We start from the raw sequence: 20199 nt of genomic DNA on the forward strand, positions 1-20199 counted from the left end.
AATTTTGGCTATTAAGAAGAACCCAACATTTTAGTTATGCTATGAAAGCGACAACAATGTCGGAATTGAACTAAGGGCAGACTCAACAAAAGATAATAGAATCAATACGATAAAATCAAAGGTTATGAGGTGTGGTTGGATCTTAGCCGTGTCCTGCCATGTTGTACTTGCAGGGATGGCAATGCCACGACGCAAAAATCTGACCTCTAATATGTGGCGAGAAATTCCACTCCATTTTGTACGTGGAAAGCCTCGACGTGGTGAGTTGTGGTCGGCATCATAGCACACCCATAGCTAGTTTAAGTATATGAAGATGAAGACTTGACTTGAGGTAACACCGATTTTCATGACGGAAGCTATTGCTTAGACTTATTATTTCACAGTTTCACTACTATGTACTCATCGTACGAAAGTTATTTTTGCTTTGGATACTGAAACGTTTAACCGCAATATATGCCGGAGATAATGATCATGTAACGTATCAAACAAAATAATGTATACTTGTACAATCTTTCATGGTACCGTGAAACTGTAGCTCCGTGCTAGGTGTCACGTGTTGAGGCTAGCTAGTGTCTCAAACTCTTCATTTGTAGCGTTAGATCCACCAAACATAGCACAAGTACACCACGTCTCAGCTATTTTCGGCAACACCATCACCATCTGCTCTGCCAACTCGATGAACAAGGTGGCTGCCACCTCTCTTTTAGTAGCCCTAAAAAAGGACAGGCGCCACAGGGTTCGCAACAGCCTCCAGCTCGCGCAGCCGATCCGGGCACAGAAACGGTCGCTCGCAAAAGATAAATCCGCAGCATTCCCCAGGACGGAGAGAGAAGATATTAGTACTCCGTAATAACCAACCGGAGGGGACGGGACGGGCCGGAGCGGAGCGGAGCCCAAAAATCGCGCCCACGAAGCTTCCACGAAGCTCCCTCCCTCCCCTCCCGCCCCCGCCTTTTTATCTCCCACCTCCCGCTGCCCCCGTCTCGTCGTCCCCTCCATCCCCACCCCACCACCGCCTTTCCCCCATTCCCGAGCCTCCCGGATACCCATTCCCACCGCCAGCAACGGCGCAGCAGAAGATGAAGCTCTCCGTCCAGTCCTTGGCCAGGAAGCTCTCCCTCCCGTCCCCGAAGCGGTCGTGGAGCGGCGGCAAGAAGGACGGGAGCGGCAAGCGCTCCCTGTCGCGCAGCGAGGCGCCGTCGTTCGCGTCGGCGTCCTCGTCCTCCTCCGACGAAACGCTCGCCCGGTCCTCCACGCCGCGGTCCGTGCTGATGCCGCTGTCCCCGGCCGAGATCCCGCGGCGGGAGCTGGAGGCCGTGCTGCGGCGCCTCGGCCACGGTGAGCCCTCCGACGACGAGCTCGACGCCGTGGCCGCCATGGCCGCGCAGGCCCCCGCACCCGGCGGGGAGGACGAGCTCATGGAGGCGTTCAGGGTCTTCGACGCCGACGGCGACGGCCGCATCACCGCCGAGGAGCTCCGCGCCGTCATGGAGGCCATCCTCGGCGGCGGCGCCGAGGGATGCAGCCTCGACGACTGCCGCCGCATGATCGGCGGCGTCGACGCCGACGGCGACGGCTTCGTCGGCTTCCAGGACTTCGCGCGCATGATGATGGCGACCGCCACCGCCGCCGTCGACGCGCGGGCCTTCTTGTGATCCGTTCCTCTCCATCATCATCTTGGCTTGTTTCCCTGCTTCCCGCCAAAGATGGGATGGCCCCGTCGGCCCTGATGCGCGCTATATATCATCTTCTCCAAAGATCTTTTGGGCGCGCAGGATGATAGGCTGCTACGATCGATCTACTAGTAGGAGTACGCCATTAAAGGAGCTTGCTTGCTTGCTGCTAATCCATGCACGATTAGCGAGACCCCCGCGCATGCAATTGCAAGTTCCTTGTAAAATTATTTGTCGCGAGAGAGTGAGTATAACGGCAAGGCGAATGATTGGTTCTTTCGAATTTTTTGAATTTATTTGAATCCCGATTCCGACAACTAATGGGTGCATGTCGAGATTGTATCTGTTGCCAACTGCCGGTGGTGTCGAGATTTGGAAGAAATTTGGCTGTACGCGTAGGATGAATGATTGGAGATTCGAATTTGCTGCTGGACGAGGCCTGATTCCGGGCTGGGGACGTGTGGTTGCGATGGCAACGTGGCGAGCCCACGTCTTTCAGCTGACTGGCTAAAGTGAGCGACTGAGCGCGCCCTTTTTGTCTGTTCCTCTCCATCGTCTAGCGTGTTGGTTCTGGCCAGCTTCCTTATCATTTACCGGCACTGTTTTGAGCTGTTTATTTAAGCCGTAATGTTCTGGATCACCCATTATACTATCGGAGGCTAATTAGGAGTTAATTATAAAGATGAATATATAAAGTCTAATTAATCCATCAGTAGCAAATGGTTACTGTAGCAACACATCATCTCGTCGTTTAGCCTCCATCTGTGCAATGAGTTTTGTAAATAGTTTATGTTTAGTACTTCTAATTAGTATCTAAAGTTTCCAAACACCCCCTAACCGCTGGAAAAACTCGAAATGTTTCACAGTAGGCTCAGCCTCGACAGAACTTCATGACCCTACCAATGCCAATAAGGATAGATACTGCATGCTTATCTTGTAGTCAAATTCTTTTGATCAGAAATGTTTCTTCAACATCAAAGATAAGGCCTGTGACCTGTGCTTTCGACGAGAACGTCTGATACAAGGCGTTCTAGAAATGCAGCATGGCATGCCATATCCGCTAGCCCATGGTTTCATCACTTCCATCTCTCAGACTCTTCCAGCGCAGACGATGGTTGCCGTCTTTGTTTCTTTTTTCCTTGCAGAAAACTGTGTGCCCTAATTTCAATTCCAAATCTAGCCCTTGCCGTTTCCACTGCTGTTCAAACGGCCCGTCAGTTTCCAAAAGGAGAACCGCAAGGCAAGTTTTGGTTCACAACTTGCAGTCATTATTCTCCAAGCGTGCCGTGCCGCTTTTTTCTAGCAAGTAGAGTACTAACTTTTTTGTGACTGAACACTGAAGCAGCATCTAATCAGTTACAACGAACCATCATCAGAGGAGAATCATGATAAGCAGCCTACCTAGCGCTAGATCATGCATGGTCTTGTAAATTGCCTTGGAATTTCTTCAAAGAACCCCGAGGCGCTGACAGCATCTCGTTTGGCTGGCTGACTAACAGTCCAGAGGGCCTGCCAGGTCCTACGAATCTGCAACAGGGGACTTGCATTTTGGCCGGAGGAAATTGCACACCCATTGCATGGTGGGGCCGTTGATGCAGTATTTTAGATGGCAGGCCTGTTGCCGACATGCGAGCTGCTCTGAACCCTCTGAACTTTCTGTTTATTAATCCGTGCAAATCGCTGACTACACATGCAAGGGGTCAAAAGGATGCCAGTGCTGCAGTATTTGACCGAATAAACCCCCAAGGGAATATTTGCTCCATACGTACTATAGTAGCTTACACGGGAGTGGCAGGCCCTCTGGACTGTTGTACTCCTACCTCTACCTTGATGCGCTCATCATCAGCGAGTTGGTCGCGACTCCCCATGAGATTAGCCTGCAGCTTCCATCGTTTACGGTGTCCTTTTTGTTTCTCAGGAAACTCCCCAGCTTCCATTGGTAGTGAAGCTTCTTGCCGGTTTCCATGCAGCTTTTGCGGCCGTTTCCACGGAGACGAAGACGATGGCAGCAACAGCAGCAAGTCACATGCGAGGTGAGATCCCATCCATGCCTCGCGAGTCGCGACGGCGATGGTCCCGGTCATGCCTGTTGCGTTGTGGTGTCGCCGAGCAGAGCTCTCACATGGCAGTCTCGTACCCCCTCTCTGTGCGGAGCATAGTGAATCTATGAAGTGCGGCTCCATGCAGATGTGGCCTGGCCTGGCGACGATGAGCATGCGGATGGCTGCATGTGTAGGAGTTTGGCTGCTTGCCAATGCGCCAGCAGAGACGTGTTTAGTTTCTGAGTTGGGCGTGGGATGGATGGATTGGTCAAGGACTACAAGCCTGCCTACAAAGTGGGTTTATGAAAAACTCCCTCCAAATCTCAAGGAGAGCCTGCCTAATGGCTGGCGCAGGTTTCACACCTAGCCAAGTTTGTCTTGTTCACTTGGTGTGCCTGGCTCTTTTTTCTTCTTCTTTTGAATGGAATGGGAAGAGAGAGGGAGAGACCTTTACAGTACTTCACTTTTGCAGAGTGAGTACAATCGTCTTTTGCTCAAACCAACCTGACTCTCTCTGTCCGCGCATGCACATGCATATGGACCTTCTCTCGTTTTGACAGACGTCGCTGTGTAACTTTGTGCTGACTGCTTGGGGAGAGTGAAAAGGATCCGAGGCACTCTGGTTTGTTCGGTTGTTTCTGGCAGCAAGGGCTCGGCAACTTCCCGGTTCCTTCCTTCTTGTGCTGTGCCATACTGCCATGGGAGTACTTGAGGCGAGAGGGATCCAAAGAGCTGAGTGTACGTTCAGCCTCATACAGATCGATCGCATTCAGGGCCTGCAAGAACTGATAATGTTCATCATTTTTTTTTGATAAAGATAATGTTCATCGTTGATCAACGGGATGGCAGCAACCACGTCCACGTCATCGCAGTCTCTCGTTGGGCCGTCGGCCCATAGCCATTTTTTTTTTACCACGAGTTGCCGGGCGCCACTGCCCAAGTTGCGCGTATTTCAAGAACAAACAACTACTAGATGTAGCTAGAACAGAGCTGCTATCCATCACCAGCGTCGCCGACGAACTGCCCATGGGCATCCCAAGGCCTAGTTTCAAAAGATTTCCCCACCATGCTCCTCTTTTTGTTTACCGTCCCATCTTCTTGTGCATATTCGGGGAAATACTCCAAGAATGACTTTGTTCCAAGCGAGTCTACCCCTTCAAACAGAAACTCCCTCACCAACTCCTGTATGTGGGGGGGCAACAATAATAAACTTAGAAAAACACCACAAAATAATATAAAGTAACAACTCTTGGTCTGTTACGGTGGGTGAAGACAGGAAAGGAAAACAACCTTGGCAGCACATTCACCAATCAACTTTTTTAACAGTGGATAACCAGGATCCTGAAAATTGAGGGTGATGAGTGATCAGTGTATTACATACAACAGTAAACCCAATCGATAAGAGCTCTTTAAGCACAGAATGGTTTCCGTGGAAGATGAATCAAACCTTCTCGGCTCTCCATGTGAGATATTTATGCTGTGCTTCTCTATTTCGGTCAATTTTTTCTACGCTAGTTCCTTGAACTGCTTCATCCATTAATTCCAGCCAGACCTGCACGCCCAGATAATAATGAGAACTCTGGCAGCCCAAAGAAACTGGAGAGAAAAAAAACCTGCACACCTTGAAGTAATCCATGAAGGCAGAGTATAGAACTTGGTGGTTGGCCTCAGTTGGCTCAAGTATTGTCCAGATAACAATAGGAGAGAAGAATCTCAGAGACTCGCTTGTAATCTTGCCACCCCAGGGCAGAAGCTGCATTTCATCTATTAAAGACATCAAGCTACACATAAAGTAAATACAGGAAGTTTTTGAGGTTTCTGAAGTATAATGTTGGGTGAAGGAAAATATCAAAATACCTCACTGTATTTGTGTATAAGAGGCATCAAATTCCTATAGTATTTTCCCCTGTAATCCTTGTGCTCAGTGGTGTCATACAAAGGATTCAGATCCCTGAAAGTAGTTCAAATTATTCATTCAGGGCATACTCGAATTCACGCCTAGGCATCGCATGAACAAAGGACAACTTTGCTTGCAATGTCAACAAATTTCTGGCACTTACAAGACAACAATACTACGCGCAGGAGATGTAAAAGCGTTGGCACAAAATATAGGAAGGTCGTATTCAGGTTCTGAGAAGGCAGCAAAGTCAAGAACCTGCATCATAAGCATATATATATAAGCATCATATGCACTAGAACATCTACCTGGACAGATGAGGCCATCAACGCTAAGCAAGAGTGTAGCCAAATTTTATCTAGAATGGTAAAATGAGAACCCAAGAAGCCTACACAAGGCGGGCCATCATTTGCTACACTGTTAAAACTTCAGTCACAAAATTCAAAGAAATGGCAACAGAAACCCCAAAAAAGCCATATATTATTTTCATGTGGTTACTGCTATAGCAACATAACTGAAACAGGTGTTCCACAGAAGGTTCAAGAAAAATGGTAATACACTAGTAACTTCAAGAAAAATGGTAATACACTAGTACCTGAAATTAGGATTAACATAATTGGAAAAATGAAATATTGCACCATTAAGAAGTCAGAAGCATTTCCGGGATTTTGAATTAACAAACCCTTGTTATGATAAAGAAGACAAATATGCCTATGATTCTACGAAGCACAAGAGTATCTTTTTTTGTGGAATAAGAAGATAGCACAGCTGCCCAACTCTAAAGTTGTATTTCAGTTATGATGTTGCTCATAGAAATGTACTAAAACGGTTGACGGCATGGAGCTTTATATGTGCCACCTCATAAACTTTCCAAACGGAGGATTACACCTGAGTAGATAGGGAACCAAAACAGACCAAATACCTGAACCGAGTTTTTCTGCTCAATTGTCAGGCTTCGAAGCAATCTAATCTTGGGGGCGCTGAATGAAAGAGCATTGAAAATAGTATTATCCTCATTGGTTTTTATGAACTTGAACTTTTCCTGGGAGAAATGAGGAACAGGGTCAAATTTCACGAGGGAAAATGTGTTGATCGCAATTTAGAAGACAATGGAAAAAATAATTGATGCAAGATGGTGTTTTAGGGAGACATAATTTCTCTGGTATTCAAGATTGATGCAGTTGGTTCGTTATAAAAAAAGATTGATGGTGCAGGAGCTCAGCTGGTCGAGGGTGTGAATCCAGGCCTAGACAGTCAAGGTCCAAGTCCTTGTAAAGGTGAACTTGGGTGCCTTTTTCTTCTTAATTAATAAAAAGCTACTTCCTCCTAGGTTGGCCTATTTTTTTTAGATTGATGATGCAAAATAGATTTTCTACAGGCAGCTTGCTTCTTGAACAAATTTGTGCGTGTGGCCTCACTCAGTACCAAAACGTATGGTCCAATGACTACATCAAATCGCAGTTTGTGGGGCCTCCTGTAACGTACTGGTTCAGAGTTGGGATTGACACCAGCATACCCAAATTTGTTACGACCAAAAAGTTGGCACAGAAGGTTCATATGGTTCATTATCTAAACAAAAAAAGGCCCATATGGTTGCGTGAGAGTAGTGCAGCTATGTAGGCAAGATCTCAGTAGCAAGAATCGCGCAAGAAGCAGAGTATTACAGTATAAGCAGCTCAAGAACAGGAGATGAGCCAGGGAAGCGAAAGAACCTGCGATGGGTGAGGGGCGAGGGCGGTGCGGAGGCGGGTCTGCTCCAGCGCGACGTGGACGAACTTCTGGTACGAGAAGCCGGCGCCCAGGCCGCCGCTGCCGCCGCTCATTTCAGCTCCGAGGTGGCACACAGGGATGCGGGAGCAAGGAGATGGAGCTGGGATGGGAAGAGATGAGAGAGACAGGGAAGAGTGGGGAAAAGCTACACGCACACGGGCCAGAGACCTCTCCATTTCCATCCAAGAAGATTCACCTGTTACGTCAGCCTCCGTCGCATATTTTCCCAAAACTACAAAAACTATTCTCATTTCGCAGAGCAGAGAAGCCCACCCCGGCCCGTGTTCACTATTCTGCCGGCCTGCGGCCCTTTCCCGTTTGGCCCGGCCAACTGAAGAAGACTAAAAAAAAAGAAAGGAGCACTGAAGAAGACTCAACTGTCGTTAGCAGCTTGAGCTGACTGGCTGTGGACCAAATCGAGGATGCGATTTCTCCTGAGCCAGGATGAAGATGCGACGCAACTCCGAGGCATGCGAGCCACAGCTTTGTTCTCGCACGCAGCGATGATGCTGAAACCTGACGAGTTCGGATGGACCCTCGCCCTCGCACACCCAGATGGCTCAGATTTGCACCGCGTAAACTGCACATGGCCACATCCCTGGTCATCTGGGCAGACAGGGTGTCGGATATTCTTTCTAGTTCAGTAATAATGCTCGCACAATCTTTTACCACACGAGCTCGCATGTGGTGGCTCGTTATCTGTTGTCCTTTCTTTCTTGGAGCCAACATTAGCCATCTGATCGGGCAGCTTCTAATCCTATAAACATTAGCAGCAACGGCCAGTTTAGTTACTCCTGACAGAGTTTCATATGACCGTGTCCCGGCGGCAGTATATTCCAGCAGGTAGATCATGGAACCAGAGCTCATCGTCTGTTGTATTCAGGATTCAGAGGATAAACAAATGGAGATTCGTGCTCCCGCTCCATCTTGCGATGACGCCAATGATGGCTACGTAACAACAATCCCTCAGTTCCGCCCATCTTCGCCAAGAATATTCCCAGATGATCTCCCTCCTCCTCACTTCGTGGTCACTAGCCAGTCCATGTTCCAGTCTCTGATACAATCCTAGAATATTTTTCCGGAAATTAACAAATGCTGATGACAAGGAATATATGTTGGTGATTAGTTGGTACAGACCTACCACTCATTCAGAAATACTACTCTGGAAAGACCTGGGCGAAGTTTTGGTTTCCCCAGTCCCCAGAGATTCCAGATTTTCTGACTGAACTGCAAGTGTGAAAAACGGTGCACTCCCACTCTGCTTTGCAAGCCAATTTGCACTGCATCCCCATACTTGAATTATACTGCTTATCAATTCAGTTCATCTGCAACTAGGCTGAGTTATACTTTTCAATTTCATTCAGATGAACTGGCTTCCTGTACAGCCAGATGCAGGATTTCTCAGCAAAAAGGAGAAGGAAGGGACCAAAATAAACAGAGGATAACACAGCTCAATTCAGTTAAGCGGGATTTCATTTTAAGATCCAGCTAACTAAAAGTGCACATCTACGAGATCCAGCTAACTAGCACTGTAAACAAGACTCTGCAAAATGTAGCCCCCTGATGAAATGGGCTTTTAAATGAAGGTTAGCAGATTCCGAACAATGGAAACACGAATTAGATATCCGTAGATAGTAGATTCCAATCATTTTCTCTTCGTAAACTGAAGGAACAATACGCGGGTCAGAGAGATGAACAGAAACTAGCTCTGAACCTCTGCTTCCCACCCTCCAATTTCCAACCAATATGAGCAGAAATCATCATGATCCGCGATTCCCAATTATTAGCAGAAAGAATCTAGCGCTAGTAATAATTGTTGCTTCTATATACACTTTGGAGAACCCGCACACGGCACGCTGGGATAGACTATAGAGAGGGAGGGGGAACCAAAAAAGGGAGAGGAAGAAGGAAAGATCGAGCAGATTGCGCATGAACCTAAGCGATCTTGGCGAAGCATCCGCCCCCGGCCATCATGACCTTGAACTCCTCGAAGGAGATGAGGCCGTCGCCGTTCTGGTCGACGCCCTCGATCATGCGCCTGCACTGTGCGACGGATGCGGACTCGCCGAGCCCCCGGAGAACGCGCGCGAGCTCGGTGGCGGAGATGGTGCCGTTGCCGTCGGCGTCGAAGACGCGGAAGGCGTGGCGCAGGTCCTCCTCGACGGCGGCGGCGTCGCCGGCAACGGTGGCGTTGAGGGCGGCGAACTCGTCGAGGCTGATGAAGCCGTCGCCGTCGGCGTCCGCCTCGGCCATCATGCGCGCAAGCTCGTCGTCGGAGGCGGCGTGGCCCAGGCTCTCGAACAGGGCCGCGAGCTCGGACCGCGAGATCCGGCCGTCGCCGTTGGCGTCGAACTTGCGGAACACCCGCGCCATCTCCTCCTCCGCCGTCCGCGGCGGGGACCCGGGCGCCGCCTCGGCCTTGGCCTGCTGCTGCTGCTGCTGCTGCGACTGCGGCGGCGGCGACTTGGAGCGGCGGCCGAGGCGGAACAGGGAGGGCACGGGCATCCTCATCTTGCCCATGGCTTTGTTGGTGGCGTGCGTGTGGTAATCTGCCTCTGGTTCCGTCGCGGTGGTGGGCTGCGGTGGTGGAGACGGCGTATTTATAGAGTAGAGGCGAGCGGGTGGAAGGAGCCGGGGCCTTTTTTCCATTAACAGACACGGAGCCGTGCAAGCCAGGGAGGCGAACCAGCCCAGGAGTCGCTGACATGTGGGCCGTTTCTTTACTTGCTAATAATCTCTCACTTGGATTTTGAAGTCCGCCTCTCGCACGGAAAAGGAGATGCTAAACGATTTGCTTGCCCTGCAAAACACCCATCATGCAAATGGTATGAGTGAGAGAGAGAGAGAGAGAGGGTACGTCGTCGTCGCGTCGTTCGTCGAACATGGTGCCACATGCAGAACCATTTGATGCCAACCATGTATGGATAGCCTAGAAAGAATGCTAAGGCATCGCTTATGTTAGGAGGTTCCTTTTTTTTTTCCCTTCAAATGTGCCATGAATACCTTTTTAGTCTCCTTTTTGATTGAGTAAATAAAAAGCAATCGTAATTTAATACAATCGCAGCTCTCCTGCTTGTTTTTTTTTTAAAAAAGAAAGCAATCGCAACAATCACAGCTAAAATCTCGCTGTAGCATGGTTGCTGGAGCTCCAGCATTCTGAAACGTTATGAAACATCGCAGAATGTACAATTCATTTTTTTTATTTCGATATACATTTTAGATGAATAGTTCTCTTATTCTATACCTGAGCCATCCACGTAAATAATAGAGAAAAAAAATCTAGAGAAAAAGTTGTGTAGTGCATGATCTGTTGGAGGATATCATTTGAGAGACAAAAAAGAAATGCTACTCGCAAAGTCAGCATGTCATGTTAGTAGTATTATGAAAGCTAAGACCGGCCTATGCGAGGAGGGAATTGCCTTTTCTATTTTGCTATACCAATTGTCAACGGTCATCTGGACGTAGTGCAATCATTCGAGCCGTTGACAAAAGGGCCCGCTCGAAGATCGTCCTTGTGATGTCGCTGGCAACAGATACGCAGGACCCTACAGTGTGAGGTTTGAAAAGCGTGTGATCTTCGTAGCAAATGGAGCGGATGATTTGCAGAGATGGCGTATGACCCGGGTTTCATATCAAGAAGAATTTGACCTTCCGATGGAGGGCACCCCCACTGGATAGCCGGACAGACAGGCGCCAAATTTGCACATCTGCAGCAGCCGTCGTCGTCCGGGTTCGTGGAAGCTCACGCAGCCAGCAATGCCTTGCCAGCCGACGTGCTCCGCACGACGTATGCCAGCCGCCGGTGGCCTGGCCGGCGGCAGTAGCACGCCGGACAGCTAATGGCCGCCGCGTGGAGCTGGCTGTGGCTGGAAGTGGAAACCGTTACCGGGGGGGTTGTCGTCCCCTGCGCGGGGCCCACCACCTTGCCGTTCTCCGTGATCGCAGGGAGGTGGCCGACGCTTCAACGGCTACCAGAAGATAGATAGAGAGAGAGAGAGAGAGCTTTAAAGCGAGAAACCGCGTGAGGAAAAGCGAGAGGGCCTTCGCTGGTGCTGCGGGCCCCGCCGGCCTTCACTTCCTCCATCCATGTTCGGTTGCGCTGCTGGGCCCGCCCGTCGCTGGTGCTGGCTGGAGGGGCCCGTACGTATCTGTCTGTGGGGTCCCGGTGGGCCCCGCGGCGTCACATCACCGCGTTTGTCATCTGCTGTTACCTGGCAGATAGAACCATGCTGCTGGCTCCGTGTAAAGATTCCATCGATCAGTTCATTCATCCCCGTGGAGCAACAACAACACATCTTGGGCCTTGCTAAATTTTGAAGTACCAAAATTAGTGCACTAGCACTGTAGCACATTGTAGCGTTTCGTTTGTATTTGTGAATTATTGTCCAAATATTAACTAATTAGGTTTAAAAGATTCGTCTCGCAAAGTACAACAAAACTGTGCAATTAGTTTTTAACTTCGTCTACGTTTAGTACTCCATGCATGTACCGCAAGTTTGATGTAATGAGAAATCTTCTTTTTGCATAGTGATAAAGTTGGAATTTGGGGTGAACTAAACAAGTCCTTGCAAGGCAGGTGGCAGTGATGGCTGATGAGTCATGCATGAAGCTCCGTGCGTTTCTTCTGCCAGCCGCCATCAGCTAGTAGCCCATGCTTACATTTGCAAATGTGATGTGATGCTGCTACCTCCCGTCGGTCGCTCGCAGCCCATAGAAGAGAAAAAAAATATCGCCGGCCATATGTCATCCAACAAGCTGATGCTACTGGTGCGTTGGCACGTCCTGTTATCCCACGCGGCCCACAGCATGCGTTGCATCCGATCGATTCCACCGGAGCTCGCAGGGACGAAGGGATGGAGATCGGAATCGGAGGCGAGCGAGCCCCACGGCTATGATAGATTCACGCGGCCGCGCTACGCACCACACGCCCGGATCTCCTCCTCCTCCTCCTCCTCCCTACGCTGGGACCTCCGGCAGTGACAGGGATCAAGCAAATCACGGCCAGTTCGACCCCAGCGTGCAGGCCCGCCGATCGAGGCAGCAGGGCGCTACCGGCCGCGCACGCGTCGCGTCCGTGAAGTGAGGGGCAAGCGTCGTGGTCGTGTGGGGGTCCGGTCCGGCACCGGCAACGACGGCAAAAGCCAAAGTGTGGAATGCCGGGAAAGACGCGCGTGTGGTTGCCGTCGCCTCGTCGGAGCCGACCCTCCCGGACGTCCCCGTCCACCGCCACCCGGTCTCCCGCGCCCGTGGTTGCCAACGTTCCCCGCTGAGTCGCTGACACCCACTCGTATGCATACATTATATAATACTATTATTATTATTATTATTATTATTATTATTATTATTATTATTATTATTAATAAGTACGTAGCACCATGCTGTCTGTGATCGAGACACGGAGGGCTGCTACCTCCATATGTTTTTTTGCAAGTCCCTTGTCTGTTTTTAGATGGAGCATGACTTGCCTTCCTTCTTTGTTTCAGCTTGGAGCACTAGACGTTTATTATTGTAGACTGGGACTTTGGGACCCGGCTCTTTTCAGCCTCGCGCATGCAATTTGACCGGAACACCGTATTTGTTTCCGGATGCGAACGCTCGACAAGGAAGTGGAACACGTCACGGTCGTCACGAGCGAGCCATGAGTGCGCGACGCAACTACAAACCGTTTGCGCTGATGCCGACCTCTCGTGGTAGCATTCGCTGGTCGTTTCAGTTAATGGACGGCACCAAGTTTGGCAGGATTGGGCGAACAGGAATGAACACCTCGCAGCCCATGATTGGCAACTCCTGCAAGACCATACCGTTCGTTATTCCGCTGATACTGCCATCTCGCAGCATGCAGTACTGAGGTCCATTAATGCAAAGGTTACGGTCCCGAATCTAGATAGATGCTATACAAAAACTTGAGACATCCAAACTCTTTCTGTTTACGACAGGGCCTGCTAATAATTTACCATCTCCGATGGAGCACCCGTGTGTTACGCGACGCCAACCACACGCGTTGGGCCACTAAACGCGTCGTGTAAAACAGAGCAATAATGCATCGTCCGGCAAGGTACTTGCAGTAGTTGCGTGACTTGGACGACGCGGACGATTTTGCACATATTATCTGGATACTAGCAAATATAAATATGGCCGTACGTTGCCGTGGGATCAAAATAAATCCCCGCAAGCCCCTACCCGAAGAAACATATATCAGTTATTCCTAAAATAGGTTATAACTTTATACACAAACTGGGCTCATTAATTTTAAGAAATAATCATTGAATAAATTTAAATCTCTTATAAAACCTATTTGCATGACTGCATGTGCCACTCGCCGGGGAGGCTGTGGAGCGGAGCACCCGAGCCGGTGCGCCCCAAACTCGATCTCCCAATCCTCATGCAGCTCGACCTACATGTCGCCGGACGAGGAGAAGAATGCATGCTACCGTGGCGAGGGCGAGGACGCTGGCTGCTACCGGAAGAGCAATTACAAAGGCCTTGGATGGAGTTTTGGAGCTTTGGTGAGGTAGCTTGGGGCCTTGGCCAGCCGCCTACCCATGTCGATGGCCGGAGCCGAGTCGCCCACGACGAAGCTCCAGCCGAGCACGTATGGCAGCTGTTCGTGTCCAGTGGTGGCTCGCAAAGGCGCAGCGGCGTCGGGTGGAACGCGTGGCCTTTGCTATGCGCCGTGCTGTTCGTCAGCTTGACCAGGCCGGCCTGCATGACCATGGCCGTCTACAGTGAAGCCAGAGTAGATGAACTCATAATCGCTGCCGTTGCTATCGCCGGAGGCGACGTCCACGAGGTGGATGAGGAGGATAAGATAGCCGCAGCCGCATGTGACTTATTATGAGGGTCCGGCACCAAGGAACGTGCAGGTTGGAAGAGAGAGCGGATTCTGTTTGGTTTCATAGTGACAAAAAAACAATCGGAACAGGATAGGTGGAGCGATGAAATTTTGAGCCAGAAAAGGATAGACGCTTTAGGTCCACCTGTCAGCCATAGAAGTTGGACCAAACCAAAAATTAGAGTAGAAGCATTGCTCACTTTAATAATAGGTAAAGATAATAGTGTTAAAAGAAGCCACCACATTCGCCGAGAGGGATAAGAAATTACCACATTAATTTTAAAAAGAGAAGAATATACACCGTTGGATTTTATAAAAATCTAACGATCTAAACTAATTCAAAGAGTCCATATCAAATACAACTTATAAATACATAAATTTATTTTCTATACAATTGGAAAGTAAAGTAGGAAATCAAAGTGATAGGCAAGATATTATTTCCTTCCGTTAGCTTGTTGGTTTTCCTTTGTTGCATAGCGCGAGGAGATAAATATAGGAACTGATGATGGGTTAGTTGTCTGTCAGATCCATGGATGAATGGTAGGTACGCTAAATTAATTAAGGGACACATATGCACGAGAGATGAAGTAATATCATTTCTTCACAATGCAAAGTGGATTTTTTATGAAAAGCTAAATTGCCTATGAAAATCAAAGTCTTTTTATGGCAGCTTACTCATAACGAATTACAAACTCCTGAGGCTCTTAAAAAACAAGGTTGGAAGGGCAGTTTGTGTTGTGCATGCATGACTATGTACACCGATTCATATCAATGAAATTAATTATATATTAGTACTGAACCTATGCACACTATGGCATCCAAAAGAAAATCATGAGACCTTGCATATTAATATAGAAGAACAAAGAAATCTTCATGATGCCGAATCTGGATGTATCTATATGCCCATTCCCTCGCCGCAGCCAAACATCATCAATCAGACTAGGCTAACATCTTCATGAAGCAGAATCCAGTATCGCCATCAACAAATAGGTTGGCAAGATGCAACATTCCAGCGATTATGTCTCATACGAGTGCACCTAATGCAAGGACGGACCTACATAGGACTGAGTAAGGGCACATGCCCTCACTCAATTTTTTGTGTCAAGGGAACTAACAAATTTTCACCATGTTTAAGATTTGTAAATTTACATGTTCTTAAAGTGTGGCCTCACTCAAGATTTGTGCTATGTCCATCCTGATGTGGATGCCATCATCAACGATGACTGGAGGGCACAAAATGGTAGCAAATAACAAGAACGCTAGAAAAATTGACTTCCATGGCGACGACCCAATAGGAGGAGCAGTTTATGTGTTTTGTCCATGAGAGTTTGTTGGCCATGGATTGAGGCTTTGAGGTGTAGGTTCTGTCATGCTGGCAGGACAGCATAGAACAGGCTAGCAGTAGCTCGAAGGAGTAGATCGAGTGTGTGGCATCAACCTCTCTTGGATTCAGCGACGCAATGGCCCAAACAACACAATTATGTCTATGAATTTAACAATGTTTTAATGTTTAAGCGGACACATGCTAACATTATTTTACAAGAGATCAAGGAATTGAATAAATATGTGAGACAATTGAACAATGGGAGTATGAATGATAGGGTATAAGGATACAACCAGAGTGTGGGCAACAGTTGGTGGTAACATGAAGGGGGGGACTATACATGGAGTGCAAACACCGGTGATACCCATAGTGTGGGCGATGCTGGCTTGGCCGAGATCATGAGTGGGGTGCAAGTGGCAAACGATAGGGTAGGCCTGATCTTGATAGCTACATGGTAGATTTTCATTGGTTCTTACAATTGTATGTGCATTGTTCATGATCGGGGCTATATACAAGTGAGGATGCACAACACAAGAATAAGTAACAAAGCACAGGCATGCCATGGCGTTAAACATGAGAGAGAGAGAGAGAGAGAGAGAGAGAGAGTGAGTGGCAAGCTAGAAACGTTGATTTAGAAGAGTACAGGAAAAATAAAAGAAAAAATAATAATAGCTTGCAGCCTTGAACCCAAAGGAAAACTAATAGTAAGAAGAGTGCAAAGATAAAAAGGAACATACAAAAGAGGAAGTTTTTCCTCTTTTTTCTTCTTTTGAAAAAGGAGGAATATTAATTGAGAAATAGTGAAAAAGAAAGATACATTTTTTATTATTTTGAAGAAGGATAAAGATGAATCAATCAAGGGAGAAAAAGAAAACTACAGAGATGTCTATTTGTGGTGGTGTGGGTCAACAAACCGAACTAGGAGAAAATACTTACACATTAATGGAATTTTTGATTCAAAAATATCTAGTCATTCAGGTAATAATCTTATTAAAATTTCATAAGATCAAATCCAAAAAACTTTGCGCATTTAGTAGTAAGCTAAAAGATAAAAAAAATTCAGATCCTCGATGATCTGGCACCTATGTAGAAAGGTTTATATCATGTGGTTTGAGAGGCTAGCTGATGATGAATCATCGATGTTTCTTTGTGGGTTCAAATAACTTTAGCTACATTTCATATAAATCAAGTCTTACAAATTAGTATATCACAATACGTGATCCAACTTTGATTCTAACCGCGCTATTTGCGCGGGTCACCTTTTTGCTAACGAACTAGTCACCTGTCTACTACTAGTACTACGTCGTTTCCCAGCCACCTGTGTTGGGACGCGGGCGCGTTGCACGGCAACAAGCTAAGCTCAAGCAAGCAGGTCGAGTCAGGCTGGAACTGGACCCCGCGCAATGCAAGCCTTGAATACGGATATTATTAGATTTCCAGGCAGTGCACCAGTGCAGTCGTCTCGCACTCGGCAAGTCGGCAGATGGATGAGAGGCTAGGCGCTTGTTGCGTGGCCGCCAATCCGCAATGCAACTGATACCAGGACGCGCATTCAACTGTTTCTGTTGCCGATTTTCAGGAAAAAAAACAAAAAAAACTGCTTGTGTTGCTCAGGATCGATCGGATCGGAGCCAGCCCGGCCCGCTGCTGCCTAACGTACGTACGTCATGCCGCGTCGCACGGACCTAACGTTAATCCTGTGCTGCACAACGCACGGCAGCGAGCAGTTCAACTGTAGGAGCAAACTGCACATGCATGCCTGTGCGTCGTCGTCGTCTTTAAAATCTGGCACGGACGACTGTACATCTTTTGCCCGGATCTTGCGCGTTTGCTTCGCCCGTACGTCGTCTTTTCTGCAGCAGTACTACAGTATGTTACAGCATCCTGTGTGCTCAGTCGCCGCAGCAATGACTTGGTTCATCAGAAGATCACTGGCCAGTAAACCGGAAACAGTGAGCAGCCACCACGCACCAAGACAGAAGCCATCTCAGCATTACGTAGGTGCTGCTAATGCTGCTGGAGTTGGACCCTAGCTAGCTAGGGATGATCATGATCTCATGGTCGATCGCATACTTTCTGTTATATCTCCCTCTCTAGCTATATATAGGGTCAACCACACCTTCTGCCAGCATTAAGCTAACAATAATCCTCCCAACAAAGGTCACGTACGTCAAGTTTGCGTGGACAACCCGTGACTCTCTAACCCTAGTGTAGTGTCAACTTGCGCCGCAGTCGGCCCTAGCTGGAAGCCAAGGGTTGTGAAAGCTCCTGTTTGCAAGCATTACAGCTCTGACGACGTCGATCACAATTGCTGGTCTCAAACAATGAAACGAGCACAACTCGCTGCTGCAACTGTGGCTAGTAGTGCCCCTATCCTATCGACGCCCGGTCAGCGAGAACGTATATTGCCGGTTACATCCATCAATCAGTGCTTAGAACATATCGCTCCTTTACTTTCCTCCTGACGTTGCCTGGCCACATATTAGTGTGTGATAGAGATTTTAGTGTGATAGAGACGGAGAACAAAGAAGATTCATTCGACACCCCCCCGCGCTGCTGCTCCGGTCAAGCTACCACGCACATCGTCTACTCTACCTGTCCACCACTACATCCCACTACCGGCCGGCCACCAGCTGATCACCATGGGCATGCATTTCTGTGGTGCAAGCGTCGTCAGGAATAACTGCAGTACTGCTCGACTGCTCCTGATCGATTGCCAGAGCCTCCAGTTTCCAAGGGGAAACAGATGGAGAGGTGAGGCGGCTCGTGTGCCCATTTGGTTCACACAAATATCATTGATTAGCACAAGAAAGATACCAATCTTGCAACGGCAGAACTTGTACCATCAACAACTGTAAATTAACAATATGCCCGGCGGCTTCACTGAACCTAACACAGGTCGGCCCAACTGAACCGATCATAATCTCAACATTTGTATACGTGCATGTGAACCTACTTATTGACTACTCTTTGCCCTATTGGTCGACTTTCGGTGGCGTCTAGTCACTCTATCTTAAGATTGCTCTATAGTACTACTGTATCAAGAGGCATCTCGCGTTTGTCCCAGCACTTTACAAAGTGTGGACATAAAAAAAGAAGAATGTGTGTGCAGCCTGCTGATCGACCGTTTGTCAAAAGATGAGGGCGTGAAACTACATCATCCTAGGCCGGTTTGTAGGATAACGCAAGGGTAACAAGACAGCCGCAAATTCCTTCCTCTGTGTTGAAGGGATTCGAGGACCAGGGGAGGTCGTGAAAGATGTTCCATCACGACGGCGGCGTGTTCACAACCATGCTTCTAGTTTTCCATTCAGAAAAAGGAAGGGTAACAAGACAGAATGTGGAGTTTGTTCTGCTCATGATGCTTGCTGATTGGAAGAGGAATGTCTCATCTAATCATCATCCACCCATCACCTCATGTTGGCACGCCGAAAAGAAAAATTCGAAAGGTCGCACACTTCTTCTTCTTCCTGCTCTCTCTCTCTCTCTCTGTAATAAGGAACTTGTGAAAATTAATTGGCGGGATCCTACATTCCAATTTTCGGCCCACCCAATAACCCAATAGAAGAGATGGGCTGTGGGCTTGCGTCCGAAAAATAGCTGTTGACGCCAGATTTCGTCACTAGTAGAATCGGCGCCAAGAAGAGAGGAAATCGGAGAGGCACAGTTGGGAATCGGCCAAAAGGTGCTACAGTGTGAGATCGGCCGGTGACTCCTGTCTCGCTTCGGGTCGAATATACCAGAGTCCCAATCGGTAGCCTTTTGCCGATGAGGAATCGGCCGATTAGGAGGATGGGTTGATTGGGCCTGTATGGGCTTAGAAAGGAATAGAAGGATGAGGTGGAAATCAGCCCACGAAGCGTGGAGTAACCAACCTAGCACGAATCGTGCTTGTAGATATTTGTTTTCGGTTTGAATTAGGGATAGAGTTCTAGTCGGTTAAAGAATTATCTGTACGGGGCTATAAATAGCTACCTTTGTGAATCTGTAAGGATGAACCAATCAATACAACAAACTACTTTTTCCTCGTACTTACTTTCAAGCAGGCGACTTCGCCATTATTTTCTTCTTTTTCACGAGTTCGTGCGGGTTGGCAGGGCTGCATCAGCTTGATCTCCGGCCGATTCTGTAAGTTCCGCTTATCGAGTAATATCTAAGCTTTAACGTCGGGCGTATCGCTGTCGTTTCGTTTAGATTTATTCACTAGTTATCGATATTTACTAGAATCATAGGTTTTTACCTGTCTTCCTAGTCTTATCACCAGTTATCCAGCTAGGAATCGGTAATTTCGGCTTCATTACTTTCTGCTGTTAAGATTCGTCTATTGCCGATTAGATCTATTCTTAGTGTTGTTATCATAGCTTTGTATCGATTACTCTAGCAATTCTTTGTCAACAAGGCTGCAGAGATCAGGCTGTCTTATAGCCGATTTCATTACTACAGTAAATCGGCCGATTCGCTGATAAACTCTCTCGAGATCGGAAACTTAGCCGATCGAGATTTCTGGACCTGACACGTATTCTTCCTTGCCAATCAACAAGTCAGATTGGCTGGCACGCCGCGCGAACTGCACCAGGGCATTCACCCGAACAGGAGCTAAGCAGATTCTCCCGGGTCGTGTGTCGGTCGCTGGGATTCGGTTGACCGATTTCTAGCGCCAA

At 48.2% G+C, this 20199-nt stretch overlaps 3 protein-coding genes across 5 annotated transcripts; 1 reads left to right on the forward strand and 2 right to left on the reverse strand.

Moving 5' to 3' along the window:
- Positions 1-963: 963 nt before the first annotated feature.
- Positions 964-1990, forward strand: LOC117857313 (probable calcium-binding protein CML35). The gene has a single exon (XM_034739913.2). It carries the CDS (start codon positions 1080-1082, stop codon positions 1653-1655), a length of 576 nt encoding a protein of 191 aa, XP_034595804.1. The 5' UTR covers positions 964-1079; the 3' UTR covers positions 1656-1990.
- Positions 1991-4498: 2508 nt separating this feature from the next.
- On the reverse strand, positions 4499-8845 carry LOC117857311 (phytochromobilin:ferredoxin oxidoreductase, chloroplastic). 3 transcript variants are annotated; one of them, XM_034739910.2, is made up of 9 exons: positions 8524-8845; positions 7325-8447; positions 6535-6654; positions 5776-5870; positions 5573-5666; positions 5337-5468; positions 5163-5267; positions 5006-5056; positions 4499-4897 (listed from the first exon to the last, which is right to left on the reverse strand). In XM_034739910.2, exons 2-9 carry the CDS (start codon positions 7631-7633, stop codon positions 4709-4711), a joined length of 1095 nt encoding a protein of 364 aa, XP_034595801.1. In that variant the 5' UTR covers positions 7634-8447; positions 8524-8845; the 3' UTR covers positions 4499-4708. The 3 variants fall into 3 exon arrangements, with proteins under 3 accessions (XP_034595801.1, XP_034595800.1, XP_034595802.1); XM_034739909.2 differs by having other exon boundaries at positions 8520-8845; XM_034739911.2 differs by lacking the exon at positions 6535-6654 and having other exon boundaries at positions 7325-8845.
- Positions 8846-8999: 154 nt separating this feature from the next.
- LOC117857312 (probable calcium-binding protein CML10) lies at positions 9000-9965 on the reverse strand. The gene has a single exon (XM_034739912.2). The coding sequence runs from the start codon at positions 9900-9902 to the stop codon at positions 9318-9320; it is 585 nt and encodes a 194-aa protein (XP_034595803.1). The 5' UTR covers positions 9903-9965; the 3' UTR covers positions 9000-9317.
- Between the last annotated feature and the right edge of the window lie 10234 nt (positions 9966-20199).

This window comes from Setaria viridis, chromosome 5, assembly GCF_005286985.2.
Source record: "Setaria viridis chromosome 5, Setaria_viridis_v4.0, whole genome shotgun sequence".
In the NCBI taxonomy this organism is placed as follows: Eukaryota; Viridiplantae; Streptophyta; class Magnoliopsida; order Poales; family Poaceae; genus Setaria; species Setaria viridis.